The sequence below is a fragment of the Grus americana genome, chromosome 1 (genome assembly GCF_028858705.1).
Source record: "Grus americana isolate bGruAme1 chromosome 1, bGruAme1.mat, whole genome shotgun sequence".
In the NCBI taxonomy this organism is placed as follows: domain Eukaryota; kingdom Metazoa; phylum Chordata; class Aves; order Gruiformes; family Gruidae; genus Grus; species Grus americana.
The window spans coordinates 153,302-177,275 of record NC_072852.1 but is presented as its reverse complement, the minus strand read 5'-3'; the positions used below and the strand labels follow the sequence as shown (position 1 = coordinate 177,275).

Genomic DNA, 23,974 nt, shown 5'->3' with positions numbered 1-23,974 from the left:
TGGGACAAGGGGTAGTGTCTTGGATTGCAAAATCTGGCCTCTGCAACATGGCTGTCACACCATCCTCCTTCCACACATGCTTTGACACTGAGTCTGATGTCTGCTGGGTTTCTCCAGACTGCCATGAAAGCTCTGTAGAATTTCGTACATTAGCACAGCAGCCAGCAGTTTAAACAGGCCACCAATTATTCTCACTGTTTTGGTCAAACACCAAGTTATCAGCACTGAGCTGTGAGCAGGCATTGCTTAAATCCTCACCAGAAATTATTGATTTACTCTACAGCCATAAAAAAATAAAAATGCAGTTGTTGTGAGTGGTGTGGCTGTGGATAATAGTGGCTAAGGGCTGGCTGGTGGCGTGGGGCAGCCAGCTTCAGCCACTTCTCTTTAATATCTTTATCCATGATCTGGACAAGGGGATCAAGTGCACCCACCCTCAATAAGTTTGCAGACAAGACCAAGTTGGGCGGGAGTGTTGATCTGCTCGAGGGTAGGAAGGCTCTACAGAGGGATCTGGACAGGCTGGATCAATGGGCCGAGGCCAACTACTGTATGAGGTTCAACAAGGCTCAGTGCTGGGTCCTGCACTTGGGCCACAACAACCCCATGCAATGCTACGGGCTTGGGGAAGAGTGGCTGGAAAGCTGCCCAGCAGAAAAGGACCTGGGGGTATTGGTCGACAGCCGGCTGACTTTTGGCCAAGGTGGCCAACAGCATCCTGGCTTGTATCAGAAATATTGTGGCCAGCAGGACTAGGGCAGTGATCGTCCCCCTGTACTTGGCACTGGTGAGGCTGCACCTTGAGTACTGTGCTCGGTTTTGGGCTCCTTGTTACCAGAAAGACATTGAGGTGCTGGAGCATGGCCAAAGAAGAGCAACGAAGCCAATGAAGGGTCTAGAGAACAAGTATGATGAGGAGTGGCAGTGGAAACTGGGATTGTTTAGCCTGGAGAAAAGGAGGTCGAGGGGAGACCTCATCACTCTCTACAAGTACCTGAAAGGAGGTTGTAGCAAGGGGGGGGGGGGGGTGTTAGTCTCTTCTCCCAAATAACAAGTGATGGGATGAGAGGAAATGGCCTCAAGTTGTGCCAGGGGAGGTTTAGATTGGATATTAGGGAAAATTTCTTCACTGAAAGGGTTAGCAAGCACTGGAACAGGCTGCCCAGGGAAGTGGTGGAGTCACCATCCCTGGAGGTATTTAAAAGATGCACAGATGCGCTGCTTAGGGACATGGTTTAGTGGTAGACTTGACAGTGCTAGGTTAGCGATTGGACTTGATGATCTTAAAGGTCTCTTCCAACCTAAATGATTCTATGATTCTATGCTCCTGCAGCTTCTCAGATGCTGTGCTATTCAGCATGTCTCCGATTTATTCCTATTGTGATGGTACTTGCATACCACAAAGGATCAGCAAACAACTCCTACAGTGGCATGTTGAACATCTAGCCTGGAATATACTGGTTCAAGGGAGGGTTTCAGTTTGCATTGGATTACTACTGAAAACTGCTTTAAGCAGTAAAATAATTTCCTCTTGTCCTGCTTCCCAGCTGCTTAGCCTTTTCCCCACATCTGTGATGAAGGAGGGCTAGAATGGAGGCCCCTTATCATTGTGCAAAGAACCAAGCCTACAACAGACACAGGGGACATGTGCTGCCACAGAATAACTGAGACGCAATTTTAGTAAGCCAGAACAGAAACAGTTTATTACTACAGCTATGAGGGAGAGCACAGCACAGCAGAATGACAGACACTGCCAATATGAACTCTACCCAAATGGGGCAGTTACAGAGTTTATATACCCTTAGGTTATGCAACTCATTCTTCACCAATGTCACATAAACAGGATATTGTAAATAACAATAGCATTCTTCAGATATAGCATTCTTCAATAGCATTCTTCAGATTCTAGCCAGAACACCCTTCAACAAATAATTCACATCTTTATTAATTAAACTGGTGAGACCATTACCTGTGAATATTTCTTAACTAGTGAGTCCTGCAAATGCCTATGAGTCGTTAACTATTTCACTGCCACACTGGGGATGCCTAACTTCAGCACAGAGACTCAAACCACCCAACAGCAGTGAGAACAGGCTGAGCCAAATACCGGATGGGGGAACCTACCTTTAGCACTGACTGCAAAGCACGCTGGAGCCCTTACGCTAGTGACAAGTTGTGGAACTGTTCTTCCCACCCCATCTGCATGTGTTTGCTTATTTATACTGTCAGAACAGCTAACAGGAAAAATGGAGCGCTCTCAAAAATATTGTACTGCCTGTATTAAGCAGCACTTACTCCGATTCATTTTCTAGATTGAAAGGACTTCCCTAGCAGAACATTCCTTTGATGGGCTGCCTGGATGAGGACCAAGACAGTTCTTAACGTACTCTTTGTTAACTGAAGCCTTTTAGTATTTTTCTTTTGCTCCAAGACAGGTTTTCCATAATAATTTTTTCTCAGAAAATAATCTGATTTTTACACTTCCTTTTTCAAGGTTTACCCCAGAAATGACACATCTCCCAACAGCATTCTTGGCACGTAGAGGAAAACCAAGTGAGTAATCTCCTACCTTAGCAAGATCATCCTACATTTTCATTGATCCAGCGCACACTTCTCTTGTTTAATGGAACAGCCCACTACAGCCAAGCTTGTGTCAGTGTGCAGGAAAATCAGTTCACTGTGATGATGGTTAAATGTTCTAAGGCCCCAGCCCTCAAATCTGCCCAGACAGACCAGGTTCGTGTTTCTCTACCCTATGCTGCAAACATGGTTCATCCTGCAAATGGAAACTCTTCTTGGGAACAAAGGTAAGTTTGGCTTTCACAGTGCTCTTTTCCTTGACCTCTGGGTAGGATGAGATCCAGGGCCACAGTTACTTAAAAAGGTCCCATAGCTCATGTCCCTTCTGCCTTGACTGGATTAGAGTTGGTGTTTCTTTTCTTTGAATTGCTGTGTTGGGAACAGGAGCAACAAAGGAAAGTCCATCCATGGATACTGGCAAAGGTCACTGAAGAAGGCTGTGCCCTTCTCAAGCAGTCCAGCTCTCGTCACATGGAGATACTTCAAAAGCAGAATTGCCCAGCACAACACATGAGCATTGTGCATATCCCTAACATCAGTTGTGCAGATGTGTTTTATAAGAGAGCACGTCAATCTAAAAAGTGAAGTGCTCTGCAAAAATACCATTTTTCTTCTCAAACAAACTTTGTACTTGCTCAAATTCCAGGGGCACATCAACAGCCTTTTTCTTTAGTTTTCTTTATCAAAAAGCCCATAACCTAAAGAGCTCCAGGAGCCTTGCTATGTCATCCTCTATTTCAGACAGTGACTGGTTCAGGACATCAGCTGCCTTGTCCCCATCTTGGTGAAGGGTCTAGAGAGAAAGTCTTATGAGTGGCTGAGGGAGCTGGGGTAGTTTAGCCTGGAGAAAAGGGGGCTCAGGAGAGAACTTACTGCTCTCTACAACTACCTGAAAGGAGGTTGTAGCAAGAGAGGGGTGTCAGTGTCTTCTCCCAAGTAACAAGTGATAAGATGACAGGAAATGACCTCAAGTGCCAGGAGAGGTTTAGATTGGATATTAGGGAAAATTTCTTCACTGAAAGGATTATCAAGCACTGCAACAGGCTGCCCAGGGAAGTGGTGGAGTCACCATCCCTGGAGGTATTTAAAAGACACATAGATGTGGTGCTTAGGAACATGGTTTAGTGGTGGACTTGGCAGTGCTAGATTAGCGGTTGGACTTGATGATCTTAAAGGTCTCTTCCAACCTAAATGATTCTATGATTCTGGGAGTGGACACACTTCTGCAAACTTGCTGGTTGATGTGTGCGACAGCCTAGGTAGAAAAGACGTCTTATGTCGCACTCCCATGCTCTTAAACCATCCCATCTGGAAGTAGATGGGAACCAAAGTCCTCAGACTGAGGGAACCATTCCCTCAGACAATGCCAGTTTGCTCCTTGGCATTTCTTGCATGTACACATACCAGGCCGAGCCAAATTAAGCTAATAACATGTAAAAGGCTCAAGCAGAGAGAGAGAGAAAAGTTTGGACGGAAGCAGTTTGGACAATGCTGGTTTCACTGCAGAAGCTTCACATAATTTGCTGGAAAGAGGCCTACTTTGCCCCGGCACTGCCCCCGCCACCAGCCTTCGTCTACCATCTCGATGTGTGTGATTGTGTCATCAGGATCAAAAGAAATCTCATCATCTCCATCTGCAAAAATTGTTCAGAAAAGATTATCACAATGCAAAAATAATCCCAGAAAGAGCTGGTTTTACATCCCTCCCCGCCCCAGGAGGAGAATACAGAACAAGCGTTCTGATCACCCTCAGAGTTCATCCCATCCAACCCCCATCAAACAGTTCAGATAAAGCAGAGATGGCGCAAGACTACACAGATGAAAGATGAAGCTTCTGTGTTCCCAAGTCAGGTCTCATTCTGCTTTCCAAGAGGAAGAAATATAAACCACCAAGTCAAAATCTTTTCACCATTGCTGATGGTCTAAGTCACCACCTCCCTGTTGCACCACCTCAGCCAGCTCCCAGTGCCTCTCCCCACAGCCTGGATGGCAGACCCACCTCCTTGGTAATCATAGAGAGCCACTGCGCAGGTCCCAGGGCTCTTCACCTCATAACCATTGTCCATTTCCCCTGCAGAAGACAGGACGGGCAGATGAGAAAGAGGCTGAAAGCAGCCATATAGATCTGGTGAGTGCCACCCTCCGCCCAGCTGTCAGCCTTGGGGTGAACCACATCCAAACGCTATCAACAGGGAAAGGTGTACCATGGCTCAAAGCAAGGTATGACTTCCTTCCCCTTCTGCAAGGAGACAGGTGGGGTCCTGACGCTTCATGTTCCTCTCCCAAGAAAAAGGCTGGACATACCTCCAGCCTCTCCACTTACCATGTCCAGTAGCATTGAGGCTGCAACAGAAACATCAACAGCAGCCCATGCAGTTTGCTTATGTGCTTGGAGGAAGACTACCCTGCACTCCTCACACCCAGGAGAAACTACCAGATCAGGTCTTATGGGCATCAGCTGTTTGAGCAACAAGCTGAATTAAGAAGGCACCCCCAGGCCTCAGTGCAGCACTGGCAGTCATTTGCCAGGAAACAGTGCACCAAGAGCATCGGTCCAGGTCCAACTTCTTCAGAGCTCACGGCAGCCCTCTGGTCCTCCTGCCTGAGTTCTGCTCCAGCAGAGATACTTGCTGCCTGGCCCAGCATCCCATGAAGCTGATCTCACACCTTGAAGCCAGCAAGAGAGTGCGAGATAACCAAAGCTGTCATCTTCATGGGCTGCTACCCTGACCACAGTAGACTTCAGGATACAAATTCCCTCTGGAGTCTGTCCCAGACATCCAGTGAGGTGAGTGGACAGATACAAGCTCCCCAAGACATGGGCTCTTCCATCAGTACTCACCCAGGTGGGGCTGACTCTGGTTGGGCTCCTCAGGAAGGATCTCCTCATAGTCCTCACCTCCATCTCCTCCATGGTCATAGATGGCATCTAGCTTTCCCAAAGGAGCTGGCAGCTCCTCATAGTCAGCACCTCCATTGGTACTGTCACAGTAGTCAGAGGGCTCTGGCAGCTCCTCATAGTCTCCACCGACATCCAAGCTTTCACTATAGATGGGCTGATCCTGGCTGTGGATCTTGCATAGCTCTTCACCCAGATCTGCTGGCCTTGGTGGCAAAGTGGGTGGTGTTTCCTCATCTTCCCTTTTTGCCTGCTGCCATGAAGTGAGAAAGTGACAGGAAAATCACCTGCAAAACATCCACTGCAGGCAGCTCTCCCATGACTGCACGGCAACCAACACAAGGGAGCCCGCTCCATTGCAGGTGCCTTTAGTGCTACCATGACAAGAATGGCACATCACCCTCTGCACAATGGGGAAACAGTTCAGCCTTTAGGTCTGTGCTGAACCGGCACCTGGGATTGCTGTGAAGACCCTCGTGGCTCATGTATTTGAACCTCTCACATATTTAGCTACAGCTCACTGTACTGCCACTACACCGACCCACTTCAAGAGCCCATCTCACGCTATAAGGTGCTGTGCAGCCATGTCCCATCGCCACCCCAATGTTTCCTCCCTCACTCCTTCCAAAGCCTCTCCCACACTGTGGCTGCACCCCACTTCTTCCTGCAGGGCTGCCCGTAAAGCACAGCCCCCTCTCAGGTGCCATCCCCTCTGCCTGCTCCCCTTTCTGGCTCTCCCCAGCCCGCCTTGGCACCTGTTCTCCTTGTGACGCAGGCCTGGCTCGGTCAGCACTCTCAGGCACCCTTGCTGGCACGGTGGCAGGCACTGCCTCTGTGTGGTCCTTCTCCCTCTGCGGGATTTGCTGCTGGAGAAAAGTCATCAGATCATAGAATCATAGAACGGTTTGGGTTGGAAGGGACCTTAAAGATCATCTAGTTCCAACCCACCTGCTACAGGCAGGGACACCCTCCACTAAACTAGGTTGCTCAAAGGCCCATCCAACTTGGTCTTGAACACTTCCAGGGATGGGGCATCCACAACTTCTCTGGGATCCCCTCAATCCCTTTGAATGAGGTCCAGAGTGATGTCCACTCCCAACAGAGCAACTCAGAAAATTTTCATTCAGCTGAAATCTGTTCCAGCTCACAGAGCAACTCTCAGTTTTCCTCCAGCTGAAATATGTTCTAGCTCCCATAAACCTGCCCTAGGGACTGGACACTAGCAGACCTGTAATGACTATGGGGTCTGCAGAAAGTAGCCTCAAGGAGGGAATGTATCAGGGAGTGCTTTATTGGTGAAACCTTATCTGCACATAGAATACAGAAACAGCACAATGTAAAAGGAGATCTTGTAAAAGTGAGGGTTTGGGTGCAATCTCCAGTGATACTGGGGACATGTGATTTGCACTGTGTTTGCCAGGCACTAAAGGCAAGAAGGAGCCTAGGCCAAAGCACAGGGGGTCATGGCTGGGTGCAGGCACGTCCTGATCTGTGTGCTGTGAAGTTCAATAGCAGTCCCTGGAAGTTGCAGGGAAGCAGTTTAGGCAAGAAGTTACTGCAAAGAGATCAGGTACAAGGACAGGGAGCTGCATGGCCCTGAGGAAAAGTCTGCTTCTCAGTCCCTGGAGAACATGGCAAGATGGTCATGGCTCACCTTCTGCCGAGCCACCTGGCACTCCCGAGCCTGCCGCCTCACCCGGTCCTCCTCTGCCTGCCTTCTGCTCTCCTCCTCTGCTGACTTAGCCATGTTTTCAAACTGTGACCGCAGGCTTCTGGTGCCACTGGAAGCTCCTGTGAAGACAGCTGATCAAGCCTGCTCAATAGCTCCCTTCCAGCACCCCAAGCATCCAGGAGAAACGCAGACCTCTGCCTCCCCCAAAGAAACTTGCAGTTCAGCCACCTTCTCCTGCCCCTCAACACAGGTTAAATCCACAGCACATGTCTGCCAATGTGCTGCCACAGAGGGACCATGAGGCCCACAGCTTCCAATCAAGCCCAGGGCTGGTACTCAGTTGTCTCACCTGCCTCCAGTGGTCTTGTTTTCTCATACGAGGAGGTGGGAGCTGCCATCTCACTAAAGCCAGCAGCACTCTGCAAGAGGAAGTGAATGAAGTTTCCAGCTTGTTAGGCAAGGCCAGTGCTGAGATCCCCTGCTGGGTTTGGCTACTGGTGACTGCAAGCTTTGTTCCCAGCTGTGTCCATCCTCATCTGTACAACTGTGGAGGCTTCTGGCTGCATCTCTGCTCTCCTGATGCCTCCCTGCCCTGTGGGAGTGCCTGCTGCCCTGCAGCCAAAGGCAAGGGCTGTTCCTGTTAGAAGGATGGCGCTCTGAGGGCTGAAAAGGCTACATGGAGGCAAGTGGAAGACGGTGCACAGTGGCAAGATGACTGTTGCATGGGACAGCAGGGCTGGGCATTCAAGGCAGAAGCGCTCACCAGTAACACAGCAAAGAGCTGAGTGGATGCCTGGCAGTCTACCACTTCCTAAGGTCCAAGGACCTGATGTATCCATCCCCTGCACTCCCAGCAGTATGAGGCATGGAAGCACTTCCCTATTGGATGCACAACTGCAGCTGCCTAACCGTGAAAAACATGTCCCCTCAGCAGGTCATTGCCTGCAGTACGTGTACACAGTAGCATAGTCTGGAAAACATCAAAGTGAAAACGTGTGAACATCTGAGATATCACTGGCTTTATGAGGTGTGAAGAGATGGCTAAACTGGTAATAGCATTGATGGGGTGTTTGCAGCAAAAAGAGAAGTGAGATAGAGGGGTTTTATCTACTTTGATAAGAAAACTTTCATACAAAAAGGAAACTGCAGGTAGGATCCAGACTAATCAGACTAATACAGCTACATTTAGGGTTCCACCTGCAGGTGTCACTAATGGGCTGGGTGGCCAAATTCCTACTACAGTCAGTGGAGCCCAGAGAGCAGCTTTGCTCTCAAAGAAAACCCACCTGAGCAGGCAAGCAGCACTGCATGCTCAGAACCAGGTCTACACAGACCACAGCAGAGACATGTTGCTTATATGACAGCATTTAAATTTATGAGTCTTAATGTGAGAGCTGAATCCCACACTTAGTGTTCAAAACTTTATCAAAAGGGTGTTAAGATTGCCTGGTGGTATATTGCCTGGTGGTGCTCTACTCTGGAGCAATGAATTCAGCACTACCCAGTGCCTGAAAAGCAGGCAATCAAGAACTTGGGTACTTGCCCAAATATCCTTATTTTTACCATCTTTGATTATGCTTCAGTACTCTCAAAATGCACAAATTCATGTTCCACTTTGAGCTGACCAAGAACTGCTTATCTCCTTTCTGCATCCTGCTATTCAAATGACCCACAGCCGTGACTTTTGCTCAAGTGCTCATCTGATTTTGCATGTTTTTTTTCTGCCACATACATGATGCCTTGCCTTTTGACAGTGCACCTCCATTTGCTGCTGTTAAATTCATAGACCATGTTAATCTCTTCCATGGGTAGGATGCCATTCCCACTCTGCTACTGGCCCAATCTACACATGCAGCATGGAAAGGAACATGCTTGGTTGTTGCAGGTATGTGTTTATGTATGTCCTTCCTTGGCTCAAGGCCCTGAAGAAAGGTCCTCATCTGCCTCCTCCAGCTCCTGAGTATGGCGATGTTGATACTGTACTGGGCAAAACACTGCACCACTAGCACTGTGCCCAGCAACAGAAAAAGTATGGTTCAGATAAGGTACCCTCGCTTCCTCTTCCTAATGCCCCAAAGCCCCACCACCATCCAGGATTCTTATTTTTTAGGTTATTCCCATCTGTGCAGATCATCATCCACTGGCAAGACCCCCTTTCCTGAACAAGCTTGCAGGGTAGCCTGCCAAAGCACAACATTAATTCAAGTGCCTGAGACAGTCTGCATTTTGACTGTATATAAACCTTTGTCTGGTTCCGGCCCAGACAGAAAACTTGAACCAGCAAACTGGATGACCTCTTCTCGTGCAAGGTTGATCCCTGCCCATCCCATCCCTGCTGGGTTTTGTTAAGGTTTGCAGACCGATGACTAGGCCCTGGCCTGAGATTTAGCTAACTGAACAGACCATAAGAAACTCCTGGACAGGACAGAAAAACCTGCAGAAGGTAACAAATAACAGAGAAGCTGATGAGTTACGGACAGCACCATGAGGAATGGCCAGATTTCACCAGTAATTAAGGGGGAGTGATACGGGGACAGTTACCCATACACAAAGCCACATGAGCTGGTAATATAAGAGGATAAGGAGCCAGTTACCAGGGCGGCCACAGATCTGCGTCAGATACTGGAGAGACCGGGGAGGTCTGCAAGTTGGCTACTTGAGGGACCAAAGATTCAAGTCAGCTTCTGGGAAGCCTTGTTTACATGTGGGTGTGACAGCTGCTAACAAAACTCACACCATGAGTAAGAATAGCTAGAGGAATGCCAGCCACGGCAATACCACCTTCTCGCTGGAGGTAGTCCAAGGGAAGAACCACGCTCTGTGCTACTGCTCTCTGTGTGATCATGACCTACCAGTCAGCGCTGGGGACATGACACCAGATGAGCTTTCAGTCTGATCCAAAACCTGTCCTGTGTAAGAGAGTTCCTCCACGGTGCAATAGCCTGTGGTCTCTCAGACTTCGCACAAGGCTGCACGCTCACAAAATTTCATCTCCAAGGAGCTATCATTGCTCATCCTGACTGTATTGGTACACACAGGGTCTTCAGGAGTGATGACAAGCAGCCAGACAGAACACTCCCAGTATCTCAGATGGTACTAGATATCCAGGAGAGCACTGCCTGATGCCCTTAGAAAGCTCTTCACTGGCTCTGCTATTAAATCCTGCCCCAAGAGAAAGCAGGTGTATGACTGTTCAGTCTGAGAGTGGAATGATTGAAAAGCAGCTGAGAGTGGAAAAACTTTTTCTCCCTTGCATTATGGTCTCCCCAGGCCGCATTCCTCTGCACCCTCTGGTATTTACACTGGGCCAGTTCCCTCACCCTTGCAATAGCTCTGCACTGAGCAGTGTGACCTCATCTCCCAGCTGGGAAGTCACTTCTTTGGCAGCAGTGCAAAGATCAGTGGTTAGCGGGAAGCAATTGCAGGCTGCAGCATGCAGTCTTACCTTATCTACTCTGTCCTTCTGGATCCCGTAACGGCCTCCAAAACCCTTGGCATAGTCTGTATGGAAAAAATGAGGCTATTTTATAATATTTTACATTCTGTGTGCACCTCTGACTTCAGTATGCTGTGACCAGTGAAATGAGTTACCTTTGTCTGCATCTTATCACAAATGGAACTAAATAGAGATAATACATGCAAAATGCTCTGGACAGTTGCTTTTAAGACTAATCTTTCATTCCTTTCAGTGAGGTGCACAGGTGTTCAGTGAGGTACACTGGCAAATCTGCTTCCAGGGCACTGGGGTGAGAAGCCAGTCATGCTGTTTGAGTGTAATGTGGTCTTGTTCACTGAAGTTAAACATAAAATCATAGAATCATGGATTGGAAGGGACCTTAAAGACCATCTAGTTTCAACCCCCTGCCATGGGCAAGGACACCCTCCACTAGACCAGATTGCCCAACGCCCCATCCAACCTGGCCTTGAACACCTCCAGGGATGGGGCATCCACAGCTTCACTGAGCAACATGTTCCAGTGCCTCACCACCCTCACAGTAAATAATTTTGTCTTAACATCTAATGTAAATCTACCCTCTTTCAGTTTAAAGGCATTACCCCTTGTCCTATCACTACACTCCCTAATAAAGAGTCCCTCTATAGCTTTCCTGTAGGCCCCTTTAGGTACTGGAAGGCTGCTCTACGTTTTCCCCGGAGCCTTGTCTTCTCCAGACTAAACAACCCCAACTTTCTCAGCCTGTCTTCAAAGGAGAGGTGCTCCAGCCATGTGATCATCTTTGTGGCCTCCTCTAGACTCCAACAGGTCTGTGTCCTTCTTATGTTGGGGGCTCCAGAGCTTGATGCAGTACTCCAGGTGGGGTCTCATGAGAGCGGAGTAGAGGGGGAGAATCCCCTCCCTCCACCTGCTGGTCATACTTCTTTGGATGCAGCCCAGGACACAGTTGACTTTCTGGGCTGCAAGCACACATTGCTGGCTCATGTTGAGCTTTTCATCCACCAACACTCTCAAGTCCTTCTCCTCAGGGCTGCTTTCAATCCATTCTCCGCCCAACCTGCAGCTGTGTTTGGGATTGCCCCGACCCATGTGCAGGACTTTACACTCGGCCTTGTTGAACATCATGAAGTTTGCATGGGGCCCACCTCTCAAGCCTACCAAGGTCCCTCTGGATGACATCCCTTCCCTCCAGTGTGTTGACCACACCACACAGGTTGGTGTCGTTGGCAAACTTGCTGAGGGTGCACTCAATATATACTGTAGTTAAGCCACTGCTGGAACCTGCTTTGCCTCATTCCCACGTGCTCACCTTTGGAATGACCTTATGATCAGGAATGTACCTCACAGAAAAAGCACAGTATAGTCTGGGAAGCCTGACTCAGGGACTTGCATTCAATGTTCCCCGCTGATCCAAGCATGCACCTACTCTGGCAGAGTTTACCCTTGTGCTTTGGGAGTTCACAACGTCCCAGCTGTTCCACAACATGGCCATACACATTCAGTTTTCAGCAGCTGGATTTCTGTCAAGTATGAACCACTAGCTCTAGGTCTGTGTGCGCTCCAAGGAAATTGTGCTGCTACCTCTGGCAGCGTTGCCCTACCTGTTTGGGATGCATGGGGTTGCACTTCCTCCTGATGGTCCCAGCCAAGGGCACTCTTGTCCTGACGATCCTTCTGGACACCGAACTTCCCACCAAAGCCCACAGAATAGTCTTCAGCCATAGGGATCCAGATCATGGCATGAAAGAGAACAGACCAGGGAGGGAAAGAAAGAAGTGGCAGCACTGTGAGCTCAGTTCTCAAAGGGACAATAGTTTTCCCTGCCCAGGGCTCAAAGACATGGAGCAAGGCCAGATTTCCCCACTGGTGGCTGCAGCGACAGCCCTCCCTCCTCCCTGTGACATGTCACCTGCTATTAGCACCTGCCTGGGCTTCCCCTGCACCCTTCCTTTGGTGACATACTGCCCAAGAGATCCCTGTGTTCCTCTTCATTTAGCCTGAGCTTTTTCCAGCAGTCATACCATGCAGTGGCTTTCATCATCCGCCCCATTCCCTTGCTGCAAGCAGCGGGTACCCAACAGCTCCCTGTAGCTTTTCCACCATTCATGCAACAGGTTGCAAAAATCAAGCATGGTGCCCCAGAGTCCCAGTGGGCATAGTCCCAAGTTCCAGTCCTGACACTGCCTTCTGCATTGCACTCCCCCAGCTCACCTTTCTGAGAGTCATGCTTCTCTGCCTGGCTCTTGTAGTCAAATCCTACTGCTGCTTTGTCCACCTTGTCCCTCTCCACACCGTAACGGCCACCAAAGCCCTTGGAGTAATCTGAGGTGGTGCATGGAGTGAAAACCTGCCCCACATATGGGGAGGGGAGGGGATAAAGATGGGGAGCAGCAACGGGGAGGAGCACCAGGGAGGAGGAAGAGCAGCAGGGACAATGGAAAACACTAGAAAAAGCAAGAAGCTTGGAGGGGACAGAGTGGATGGCTGGGAGTACCATGAGGGCCATTGAGGACGAGGGTTCATGGGGGTGGGTGCACAGGGCAAGCATAGGTCATGGCAGCAAGAGAGCGTGCGTGCTGTGGGCAGCAGAAGACACAGCAGGCCGAGGGCAAAGAAGAAAAGTGACATGCCAAGGGCAGCTGGGGAGGCAGTGGGAGCTCAGCCACCCAAGGACACAAGGCCAAAGCAAGACTTGGTCACTGACAGCCTGGGCATCTACCCACTCACACACCTCCAGAGCAAGGATTTCAATCTGTGTTCTCCCAGTCTCTGAAAAGGTCGGTGAATAAATATATTGAGCCCTTGAAAGTACAGAACAAATGGCAAACTCTTGTTGTATGGCTTACATTTGCTATAATCGAATCTCAACTTCTACAAGGAAACCAGACTCTGGATGCTGCAGCAAAGGCTGAGACCCACATTTCTGAAGACATGCTCTAGCTTCCCCCCCCCCCCCCGCCCCGACTGTCTCTGGCACACCCGACCATTACGTGATAGAGGCACAGCACATCTTACATCTCTCCTTTTTCCATCTTCTAAACTAGTAATGTATTAACTACTTCAACTGCGTTCAGTTACTCTCTCAGGACTACCTTATTATTATTGGCTAATGTCCTAAGAAATTTCAGCCTCTGTCCTACCTGCTGGCTGTATTGAGACACTTTCCTTTCAGAGACCTAGTCTGCCAGGTCTGTTTCCAAATCCTGCCCTTCAGAAGGAGTAAATCACAGTTACCTCTGTTCCCTGACCATATCTTACTGGTCTGCATTTCACAGGAATGAGTTGGGGCTTCTCCAGCAAATTCAACATTGTCAATTCATGAAAACTGTGATCCAGAGAAATATACATCAAAATATTTTGTATTCAGAAATGGTTCTCTGTTTCATAGAAGCTCAATCACTTAAGAATGAATCTTTAAGTTCTAGAAATGTCTTAAACTTATCCTGATTAAACTATTATTTACCCATTAGGCCATTAGGAAATGGACCTTTTAGGATGCTGCTTTCAGCAAATATAGATTTTATGACTGTTACCTTGATGCTGGAGTTTCCAGTATGGCCACATCTTTATGAAAAACAATCCAAACACCTATTTCTAACATTTTCATTTTGTCCTGAGTGATTTCTCTGGTTTTACACAGCCTGATGAATTTCTATGTCTACAATCTAGTACACAATCTCCAATACAGGAATATGTTAATGTAGCGCAACTGCATGTGAACCAAGAATGCCTCAAAACATCTTCTTTTAGAGTTTCCTCTGAAACAAACATGATTCAGTTCTTCTCTTCTTGGTAATGCAGTATTCCTCACATTTATCTGAAATAGTAACAGACCTTGCCCTCTCATCTTCTCTTGGTTGCAGAATATTTAAAATATATTTAGTTTCAGTTCTTGCAATGTTCTTAATGAACATTGTACGTGTCAAAGTTTGGTTGAATCATGGCCAGAATTCTGCAAAAGTTTGGGTGCTGTATAGGCTTTTGTTTCCATATTCATTGTTGTGCTTTTTCTTATATGCCGTTTTTTCAGAAATCATTTCTCGCATCCTACAGTGCTTGGGTTCCCTCTGGGGCAGTTGCTCTGAAGGACTTTTAGAGGAAAGGGAGCATCAGCCATCCATTGGGGGGGGGGTGTGGGGATGTCTTCTCTGCTCAGCGATGATGTGGTTTCCATCAAAGCAAAAGGTAGAGACAAGTAGAATGTACAACAGAAAGGTGGTGACAGGGCAGCAGGGAATGGAGCCACAAGGGTGACTGACTGGGAACAGGAATCTGAAACAAGTGACAGGAGGGGAATAACAAAGGAGAATGTGCCACAGCAGACAGCACAGGATATTGGGAGCAGAAAAAAAGCTGGGCAAAGTGTCAAGGGGCCTTATGTGCCCATGGACTTGCCTTTCTGGGACGAGTGTTTTTCCACCTCACCCTTGTATTCAAAGCCCAGTGCTGACTGGAACAAGAAGGGGAGAAATGTCAGTCATCCTGAGGGCCAAGCCGGGTCTCACCTAACCTGCTCCAGAGGCCGGGCTGGGATCCTGCTCCCTGTTTTGTGTGCAGGTATCTGGCCACAACTTGGTTGGTATGGACCTTCTCAGCCTCCCACATCATCCCTGCTGTCCATGTGGCAGTGTGCCCAGGAACAGGCCCTCACAAGAGCCTATGCACTCAAGGTAAGAGGGACTCAATCCTGACTCCACACCCTGTCAGCAGGCAAGGGACACCAGGATGTGCATGGGAGGGACGGCATCCTGCTGTCTCCCTCCAGTCCTGCCACGGCCAGTCACTGTGCATGGCACAGCTTGGGGGTTTGGAGACGCAAAACACCACAGCCCCCGCCCAAGACAAACACAGTGCTGCCTGTATAGGATAGTGCAAGTAGGTTAATGCACACCAGAGAGTTAATCTTCACAAAGTGCCCTGCAAATTGTCATCAATCATTGTCCTGCACGCAGGAGGTGAGCTGCGTGCCTCAGTGGAGACCATGGTACATGGCATGCCTAGACCTGCACCCACTAGCACTTTGAAAACTGCAAGTACATATTTCAGCTGCCCTGTCCAACACACCTTGTCAGCTCGGTCCCGTTGGACTCCATACTTTCCCCCAAAGCCCTGGGCGGCATCCGTCTGCGAGGAGTGCTTCCCAACATCAGCAATGTACTCATGGCCCACTGCGCACTAAGAGAGACACCATGACATGAGCATCCATGGTCAGACTGGCAGGGTGGACAGAGACATAGGCACCACACAGTTGCTCTGCCCTGCTGCCAAGATGCTTGCAGCCATGAGGTGACAGGTCCAAATTGACCATGCTGGTGGTGGCGGTGATGCCTTCTGCACAGCCTTTGCCAGTACCAGCTCTGCTCTGAGACCTGTGATCCAGCTTCAAGGGCAGCCATCCCACACAACTGGCCCCAGTGCTAGCTCATCATGCAGACTGTGGGATGCTGAATACCTGCTGCTCCCAAATACCGGTGGAGTGGTGGATAATCATGTGGGGAAACTGAGAAGAAAAGTGCAGATAGGCATGCACATCTGAAAACCTACAGGTAGCAGGTCTGGCACCTGCTCCCTGTTTTCTATGTCTGAGCGTGAGGGTCAGCAGACCTGGCTGGGATCACCCTTTATGCCAACCATAGGCCAGGCCAGGGTCCCACTGCTCCCTGCAGGAGGTGGTACAACTACTGGGGATGGTCCAGTGGAGGGCTACAAGGATGATGAAGAGACTGGAGCATCTCATATGAGGAAAGGCTGAGAGAGCTGCATCTGTTTAGTCTGGAGAAGATTAAGAGGGGATCTGATCAATACTTATGAATATCTAAAGGGTGGATGTCAAGAGGATGAGGCCAGACTCTTCTCAGTGGTGCCCAGTGACAGGACAAGGGGCAACGGGCACAAACTGGAACACAGGAAGTTCCGCTTGAACATGAGAAAAAAAATTCCTTACTGTGAGGGTGACCGAGCACTGGGACAGGCTGCCCAGAGAGGTTGTGGAGTCTCCTTCTCTGGAGACATTCAAAAATCCACCTGGACACAATCCTGTGCAACCTGCTCTAGGTGATCCTGCTTTAGCGGGGGGTTGGACTCTATGACCTCCAGAGGTCCCCTTCCAAACCCTACCATTCTGTGATTCTGTGAAGGAAGTTGTAGCGACAAATTATACAAATGGGTTCAAACAGATCCTGGAGACAGATTATGGGCTAGCTAGACATGTTTGAATCTGCCAGCTCTCCATTCTCTCCCTTTAGGGTCAGATCAGAAAACTGGGATGCTCTTTCCTTCATGAGAAAAAGACTTTTCCACTGGGGTCCAAGGAAGCCCTCTACAACTGTTACCTTATCCATTCGGTCCCGCTCTGTTCCAAATTTGCCCCCATAACCATAGGAGGCCTTGGGGCCAGTCTCCAGCTCCTTCTTCTTGATGACCTCATGTTCCTCTGATACCTTGTTCCTCAGCTGATGGATGCTGGTGAGAAAGAGAGAGTCAGGGCAAGTCACTGTGGGATTGTGCAGACCCATGTAGCCAGGTGGAGTATCCCTGTGCCAGCCATAGGCCAGCACAGAGCAGGACATAAACCCACTGCCAGCTGCCATTGTGTGCCCACACTGGGCCCCCTCTGTGTGATAGCCACATACGTGCAGACACTGCACTGTGGTAGGAGATGAAGCTACCCTGGGGGCTGGCAAAGGATCCAGAGTGGTAGGCTCAGTGGGTGCATCCAGCCACAACCCTGCAGCCCCCATTCAGGGTCACACCCTACCTTCAACAGGCACCCATGCTTCCTTTTTCTGTGTGCTGCACTAGTGACACTGTGCAGGGCAGTACTGGGATGTCCCAAGGAGCTGCTGGATAGGGTCAGCTTTGGACAGGGAAGGAGCAGGAAGTCTTTGCCACAGGGAACCGCTGTCTGGAGGTACTTTAAAGTTAACCCCTCGCAGCATCTCAGGTGGCCTGTGAATTTTGCCTCTGGTGCAACACCATCATCTCAAACCAAGAGCCCGGATGCAGCCGGCAGAGCCCAGGCAGGCAGGCTGCAGCCTCGGGGTGCGGGGGGTGGGGGGGGGCAGTGCAGCCCCAAGGCCCTCCATGACGGGGGTGAGGTCTCCCATGCCACCTCGCTGCTTTCTGGGGCCGGAGGTGTACCCCAAGCGAGGAGTCCGAGGCCGGCCGGCAGGGAACCCGCAGCCCTCTCGGCCTCATCTGTACCCCACAGCTCCGCGGGCGGGCGGGCGCGAAACGGCGGGCCACGCCTCCCCCGGGCCGTTCCGCCCCTGCCGCGGCCTCGCAGCGCGCAAGCCCTTATTTGGCTGGTTTCGGCCGGCGCTGCCGCTTCCCCTCACGGGACGTCGCCGTGGTAACGGCCCGCCCGCAGCTCCCGGTTCCCAGACGCCCGTGGGAGCCGCAGCGCCCGGGGACTGGGCCCCGCCGGCACCGCGACTTGGACCGCCCGCTGCCCTCCGCGCCCCGCCTGGCCGCACTCACTCGATGTGCTCGGCGCGCCCGGAGCCTTCGATGGTTTTAGCTCCCCAGCGCTGCTCCTTCTCGGAAATGTCGTTCTGCAGAGCGAACCGTAGCCGTCAGCCGCCGGCGGGGCCCGCCCGCCCCAGAGAAACAGGGGTCTCTTCCCCCGGCCCTCCGAGCGAGCCCGGACGACCCGTGCCGGGGCGGACGAAGAGACGAGGACGACTCCCGGTCACGGACGGGAAGGGGGTGGCGGGCAAGGCACAGCGGGGACGGTCGGGGGTCCCGGGAGACCCATCCCCGCCGGCGACCGGCGTCCTGCAGGGCCAGGAGCCCGGGGACGGCGGGTCCGCGGCCCGGGACGGTCGCGGGGACAGGACGCAGGGCTGCGGAAGCTCCATCCCTCTTCCTCAGGGAGGAGCTAGCAAACAAAAATGCTGTGGAAATTGTTTAGGAAAATGTTGGAAGAACACTGAAATGAACATTTCATTCAAGGTCTGCTGTTCTGCCTCAGCTTTGTTATGACAGCACTTGTTTTGTCTTCTTTTTGGAAGGTCTGAACATGTATTTGATACTTTGAAGCATCAATAGTGTATTTCCTAACATAAGGTAAAGCTAAAAATATGTATATTTAAAATAGAATTAAAAAATACAAAGTCTTATTCTGTTCAGGCTTATATTAAATGCTTCCACAAATAGAAGAAAAAAAGTAAATCCAAATTTTGACAGCAAAGAATTTTTTTAAAAACATTAATAATTTGGAACTTTGGGGAGGGAACTTGCTTTTCTGTCCCAAACTGGAATTACTTATTGGAAATAACTAGGCAAGACTGAACATCGAAAACATGCGACTTGTGTAACAGAAGAGACTGTTGATCAAGAAACTATCTTGGAAAGGAAACCAAAATCTCAACAGAGCTCAGAGAGACCTGTGGCTGTAGAGTATGGCTGGCACTCCTTGGTGCCAGGAGGAGCAGGACTTTTGCTGTGCTATGTGCTCCTAAGAGGTTTAGAAAAAAGGTGTGAAGAATGAGATGTCAGTGTCTTGAGACAGTAAAGGACTGTTTAGGTTAACCAAATAGAGAAGACAAAGCAGTGCAGAAAAATCTTGTGATGCCAAATCAATGGGTGATAAAATTGTAAATGACAGTTAGTAAGTACAAAAGTAAAGCATACGGGGAAAAAAAAAAATCCTAATTATATCTGCACAATGAAGGTTCCAAAATATTTACCATTCAGGAAGGAGTATGAAATACGGAATTATGTGCAATTACGTAAAAGAGTAGCAAATGCAGAATTGGCCAAAAAGATGAAGTGTGAGTAACTTATTAGGAAAGGAATAGAGAATCAAATAGGCTGAGTCCTATTCTCTCACCATCTCACCTAGAAAACTGGACTAGACAGAAAACAAGGCTATTTAGAGGCATGGAGCTGCATCTGCACAAGGTGACTGTAAATAGAGTAGGATTCTTCCATCTGGAAAAAAGACAAATGAGGGCAATGCTGGAATCCTGTACAATTACAAACAGTGTAGGAAAGAGAAAAATGTAAGTCTTCTCTATTTTTTGTAACATAAGTCGTGGGGAGGACTCAGTGAAGTTACCAGGGAGCGGGTTTAAAAGAAACTAAATATTCTATACTTCTTATGTGATATTACTTGTCGTCAGATGCAGGGTACACTGATGTAGGACGTTCTGGAGACTAAACATAGATATGGGTCAGAAATGGCTTAGACAAGTGACCTGACAGTACCTGCAAGGGGTAGATGGGACTTGGCTGATCCTGCACAGCCTTGCCTCACCCTGAGCCCTGGCCCAGTTGACCAGCACATGCCCAGGGCCAGTGAACCCTTCACACCACCACCAATATTATGGATTACCACACCCGACACTCACCACAAAATCAGGGTCAGTGTCCCAGTCATCTCCCTGAGCCTCAATCTTCACTGACACGTCATGTCCCACGACTGCTTTCCACATCTGCACAAGGAGGACACAGTATCACCCAAAGTCCAGCATGTGGGCACTGCTGGCTCACAGCCATGGGCATGTGAGACCACAGCAGTCATGGCATAACTCGGGCTGGAAGGGACCCTTGCAGGCCATCTGCTCTGCTGATCTCTCTGTCCCTCATACAGCATAGGGCACCCCAAAATAGCTACTCTCAAACCCCAGCACCTCTTTCAGCAACACCCACAGGGATTTTAAGTGTAAACCACAATCTTCATGCACACTGACTCCACAGTTAAAATGCACGCCTTAGTTTAATGTAAATTAGCGCTAGCAACCAACTACCAGATTCTGCTTTTCCAACAACCATTGATTTTCTGTGCTGTGGGAGACTGTTCCCTGCTGTAAGCTCCTTCTGTTATGCACAGTCACAGCACACCACCAGAGGCCATGGCTTGCTCTGCCACCATGATACAATGCTTATTTACCAGAGGTTGGACTCTTCAAGTTTAATGTCTGTTTTCCAACCTTTTAATCACTGCCTAGTGTGCTTGAGAAGGTTCAGAGAAAAACTGTATGCTGATCTGACGGTGCTGGTACAGTATGCTGTGCGGTGTTTATGTATGTTTGTCATATGGTAAAAAACAGGAAATGGGGCTAAAATCATTAAGTGTGCAGGGCTAAAAAGGCTGAAGTTGTAGCGTACAAGCTGCAGAAGCTTCTACAGGCTGTCTGAAGAGGCCTGTAGGAAATGATAGGCCCAGGAAGAGGAAGTTAAATAACAGTAATGTGAAATCTAAACCTCCTGCATTTCATTTTCAAGGTGACAGTGAAAAATAAGAAAGTCCCTCACAAGTAACACAGTTTCTACAAAACGAGAGACAGAGGAAAGATGGCTTGCCTGCCCCTACACAACAGAGCAATCACTCTCAGCAGAGGTCTCATGTCCCACCACCTATTACTCCCTGTGGCGTGGAGGAGCCCCAAATTGTTTTGGCGCCCAAAGTAGCTTTTCGCTGCGGCCGAGAGAAAGACTCAATAGAATTTGCAGCAAAGACTGGGCTGCTGAGCCCTGGTTCACATGGCTGCAAATATCACATAAACCTGTGAATGAACCAACAGGAGGGAACTGCTTTGTGATGCATCCTCCTTTAACAGCATGCTTTTATTAGGTGCTTCTCAACAGCACTAACCCCTCAATCCCACAACCATACAGTAGCCTATAAATTGCCCCCAACTACCCAGGACAGTTGCTTTCTGTGCAAGCAAAATGTTTATGCTGAACAAGTAATAATTGCACAACACAAAAAGCAGTTAAGTGAATAACCTTCCAGTTCAGTCCAGTGCACTGTTCAGTTCAGTTTCAAGCTGCCCTTACCAATTGTCTAGACAATCAGCACTGTAAGACCAGGGAGCAAAGACAACAGAAACTAAAAGAGCACAGAAGGGATGAGTCTTTCTTTTGTTAAACAAAAGCCAGATAGTTAAGTGGATGTAGGACCAAGGCAGATTTACTGTGAAGATCTGGCTTTAGGCCTTCCCCAGGCTGCTTCAGGAAAATAAAAAAAAAAAAAAATTGTCATACTCCATAACACAGCAGGTCTGTGACATACTCTGCTGTGCTTGTATGCACTGACAGTAATCTTACGACAAAGTGAATATAGCTAATTGCAAATGGAAGCAGGAGAATCAGGAAGTCTCATGTGGACAACATAGCACAATCTAACGATGTCTTTCATCTCCTTTTCCCCTCCCTAATTTATTAGCATCTCTCACTCCAAAGATTTTTAAAGTTTGTGGCTCATTTTTGTTAACGATAAAACAGCAGCAATAACCAGCTAGCACAGGGCTGTAAACAGGGTAGCTGATTTGAGCAGCTAGCTCGAATGCAGATGGTTCAGGGTTTTAAATCCTGCTGTAAATAGTTCTCGACCACCTACTCTCCAAAGCCACCCACCATGCATCTTGGGAGCCATCACACCACAAGGCTCTAGACACCCTCTATAGTGAGGAATATGACCCAGAGTAGCATCTCGACCCTTTAGTTTGTCCCATTTTTCCCCTTGAAAGCATCCACTACAGCACAAATACGGGGCTACCACACTTAGAACAGTCATGCTGGTTGATTTGGAAACACGGTTCTTTAGCACCTCAAACACAAGAGCAACAACGATGACCAAAGAACAGACTGAGAAAAAAATGTTGAGCACTATCAACTCCCATGCTGGGTCAGGAAGGAGTTCTCTTCACCCACCAAACCCCTACATTTTCTTGTTGCTGTTTTTCACTTTCCACTCTCAAAATCCACTCAGCTTTCTTACCTTAAAAGGCTCACCAGCTCCTGCTGGCAAACTTGCTGCTTTTTGCTCAGGCACCTGTTGCCAGCGACAGCTTTTCAAGTGCTGCGTGCTCCAAGTTCCTGTTTTAACTTCAGCTATCTTCACTTCCTGTGTCCCAGCCCCCAACCCTGCCCAAGTCATGAGTGCCAAAACCTGCCCTAGAGCGCTGCAGTTCCCTTGCACGCTGCCTGTGGTGTGGGATGCTGACAAGGCACGTACCCAGGATACAAATTGCTAACTCCGTCAGTAGCTCTTGATGGGGCACAATTATATTTCTTAGTGTGCAAAACCAGATTGTGATCTCCATTTTCATCTCTTCCAAAAAATAATTCTGCCCTAAAAGTACAAAAAAGTTAAAAGGCTAAAGCCTCCAGGCTTGACAATTACAATGAGATCCAAAGCAAGCAAGCTACTGCTTACAGAACTTGTTATGAAATTTGACTCAGTACATTACAGCACAATTAAAAATCTATATAAACACACACACATATATATATACATATACATACATGAAAGCTCTTCCAGGATAAAAAAAAAGAGAAGTCAATAGCTTGAACTAGGAAGATGGAAAGCATGTAGTTAAAGAATCCTAATCACTTACAGATCAAACTCTTTGGTACATTGCTCATTGGTGAGAAGTGCACAATTTTGGAATGAGTAGCGTGAATCACACTAGTTTGACACTAGATAAAAATCTCAAACCAAAATAACTTCCTTTCTGAATGAGTCAAATGAAGCAAGATAATCTGCTAGAGCAGTCATTTCTATTTGACATAATGACAAGATATACAGGGCTTAGAATAGAATAGAGTGGAATAGTTCAGTTGGAAGGCACCTACAATGATCATCTAGTCCAACTGCCTGACCACTTCAGGGCTGACCAAAAGTTAAAGCATGTTAAGGGCATTGTCCAAATGCCTCCTAAACACTGACAGGTTTGGGGCATCGACCACCTCTCCAGGAAGCCTCTTCCAGGGTTTGACCACCCTCTCGGTAAAGAAATGCTTCCTAATGTCCAGTCTGAACTTCCCCTGATGCAGCTTTGAACCATTCCCAGGTGTCCTGTCCATGGATCCCAGGGAGAAGAGCTCAGCGCCTCCCTCTCATGTCCCCTCCTCAGGAAGCTGCAGAGAGCAATGAGGTCACCCCTCAGCCTTCTTCTCTCCAAACCAGACAAACCCAGAGTTCTCGCTTGCACCTCACAGGACATGCCTTCCAGCCCTGTCAATAGCTTTGTTGCCCTCCTCTGGACGCATTCAAGGACCTTAGCATCGTTTTTTAAATGTTCGGGGCCAGAACTACACACAGTACTCCAGGTGAGGCTGCACCAGTGCTACATACAGCAGGATAATCACCTCTCTTGACCAGTTGGTGATACTGTGTTTGATGCCCCCCAGGATGCAGTTTGCTCCGTTGGCTGCCAGGGCACACTGCTGGCTCCTATTGAGCCTGCTGCCAACCAGTATCCCCAGATCCCTTTCTGCAGGGCCGCTCTCCAGCCACTCCTCTCCCAATTTATACTTGTGTCTGGCATTACTCCATCCCAGATGCAGAATCCAGCATTTGGTCTTGTTAAATTTCATGCCATTGATGATTGCCCAATGCTCCAATCTATCTAGCTCC

The 23,974-nt window shown here is 48.8% G+C and overlaps 1 protein-coding gene across 4 annotated transcripts; it reads right to left on the bottom strand.

The window, feature by feature from the left end:
- Positions 1-1,675: 1,675 nt before the first annotated feature.
- Positions 1,676-22,467, bottom strand: HCLS1 (hematopoietic cell-specific Lyn substrate 1). Of its 4 annotated transcripts, none has more exons than XM_054811591.1 (15): positions 22,334-22,467; positions 19,959-20,042; positions 18,085-18,158; positions 16,938-17,067; positions 15,670-15,780; positions 15,001-15,055; positions 12,817-12,927; positions 12,207-12,317; positions 10,597-10,652; positions 7,501-7,570; positions 7,134-7,270; positions 6,235-6,345; positions 5,423-5,732; positions 4,580-4,651; positions 1,676-4,214 (listed from the first exon to the last, which is right to left on the bottom strand). In XM_054811591.1, the coding sequence occupies exons 2-15, from the start codon at positions 20,040-20,042 to the stop codon at positions 4,078-4,080; spliced, it is 1,569 nt and encodes a 522-aa protein (XP_054667566.1). In that variant the 5' UTR covers positions 22,334-22,467; the 3' UTR covers positions 1,676-4,077. The 4 variants fall into 4 exon arrangements, with proteins under 4 accessions (XP_054667566.1, XP_054667568.1, XP_054667567.1 ...); XM_054811593.1 differs by having other exon boundaries at positions 5,423-5,729; XM_054811592.1 differs by having other exon boundaries at positions 6,235-6,342.
- Positions 22,468-23,974: the final 1,507 nt, after the last annotated feature.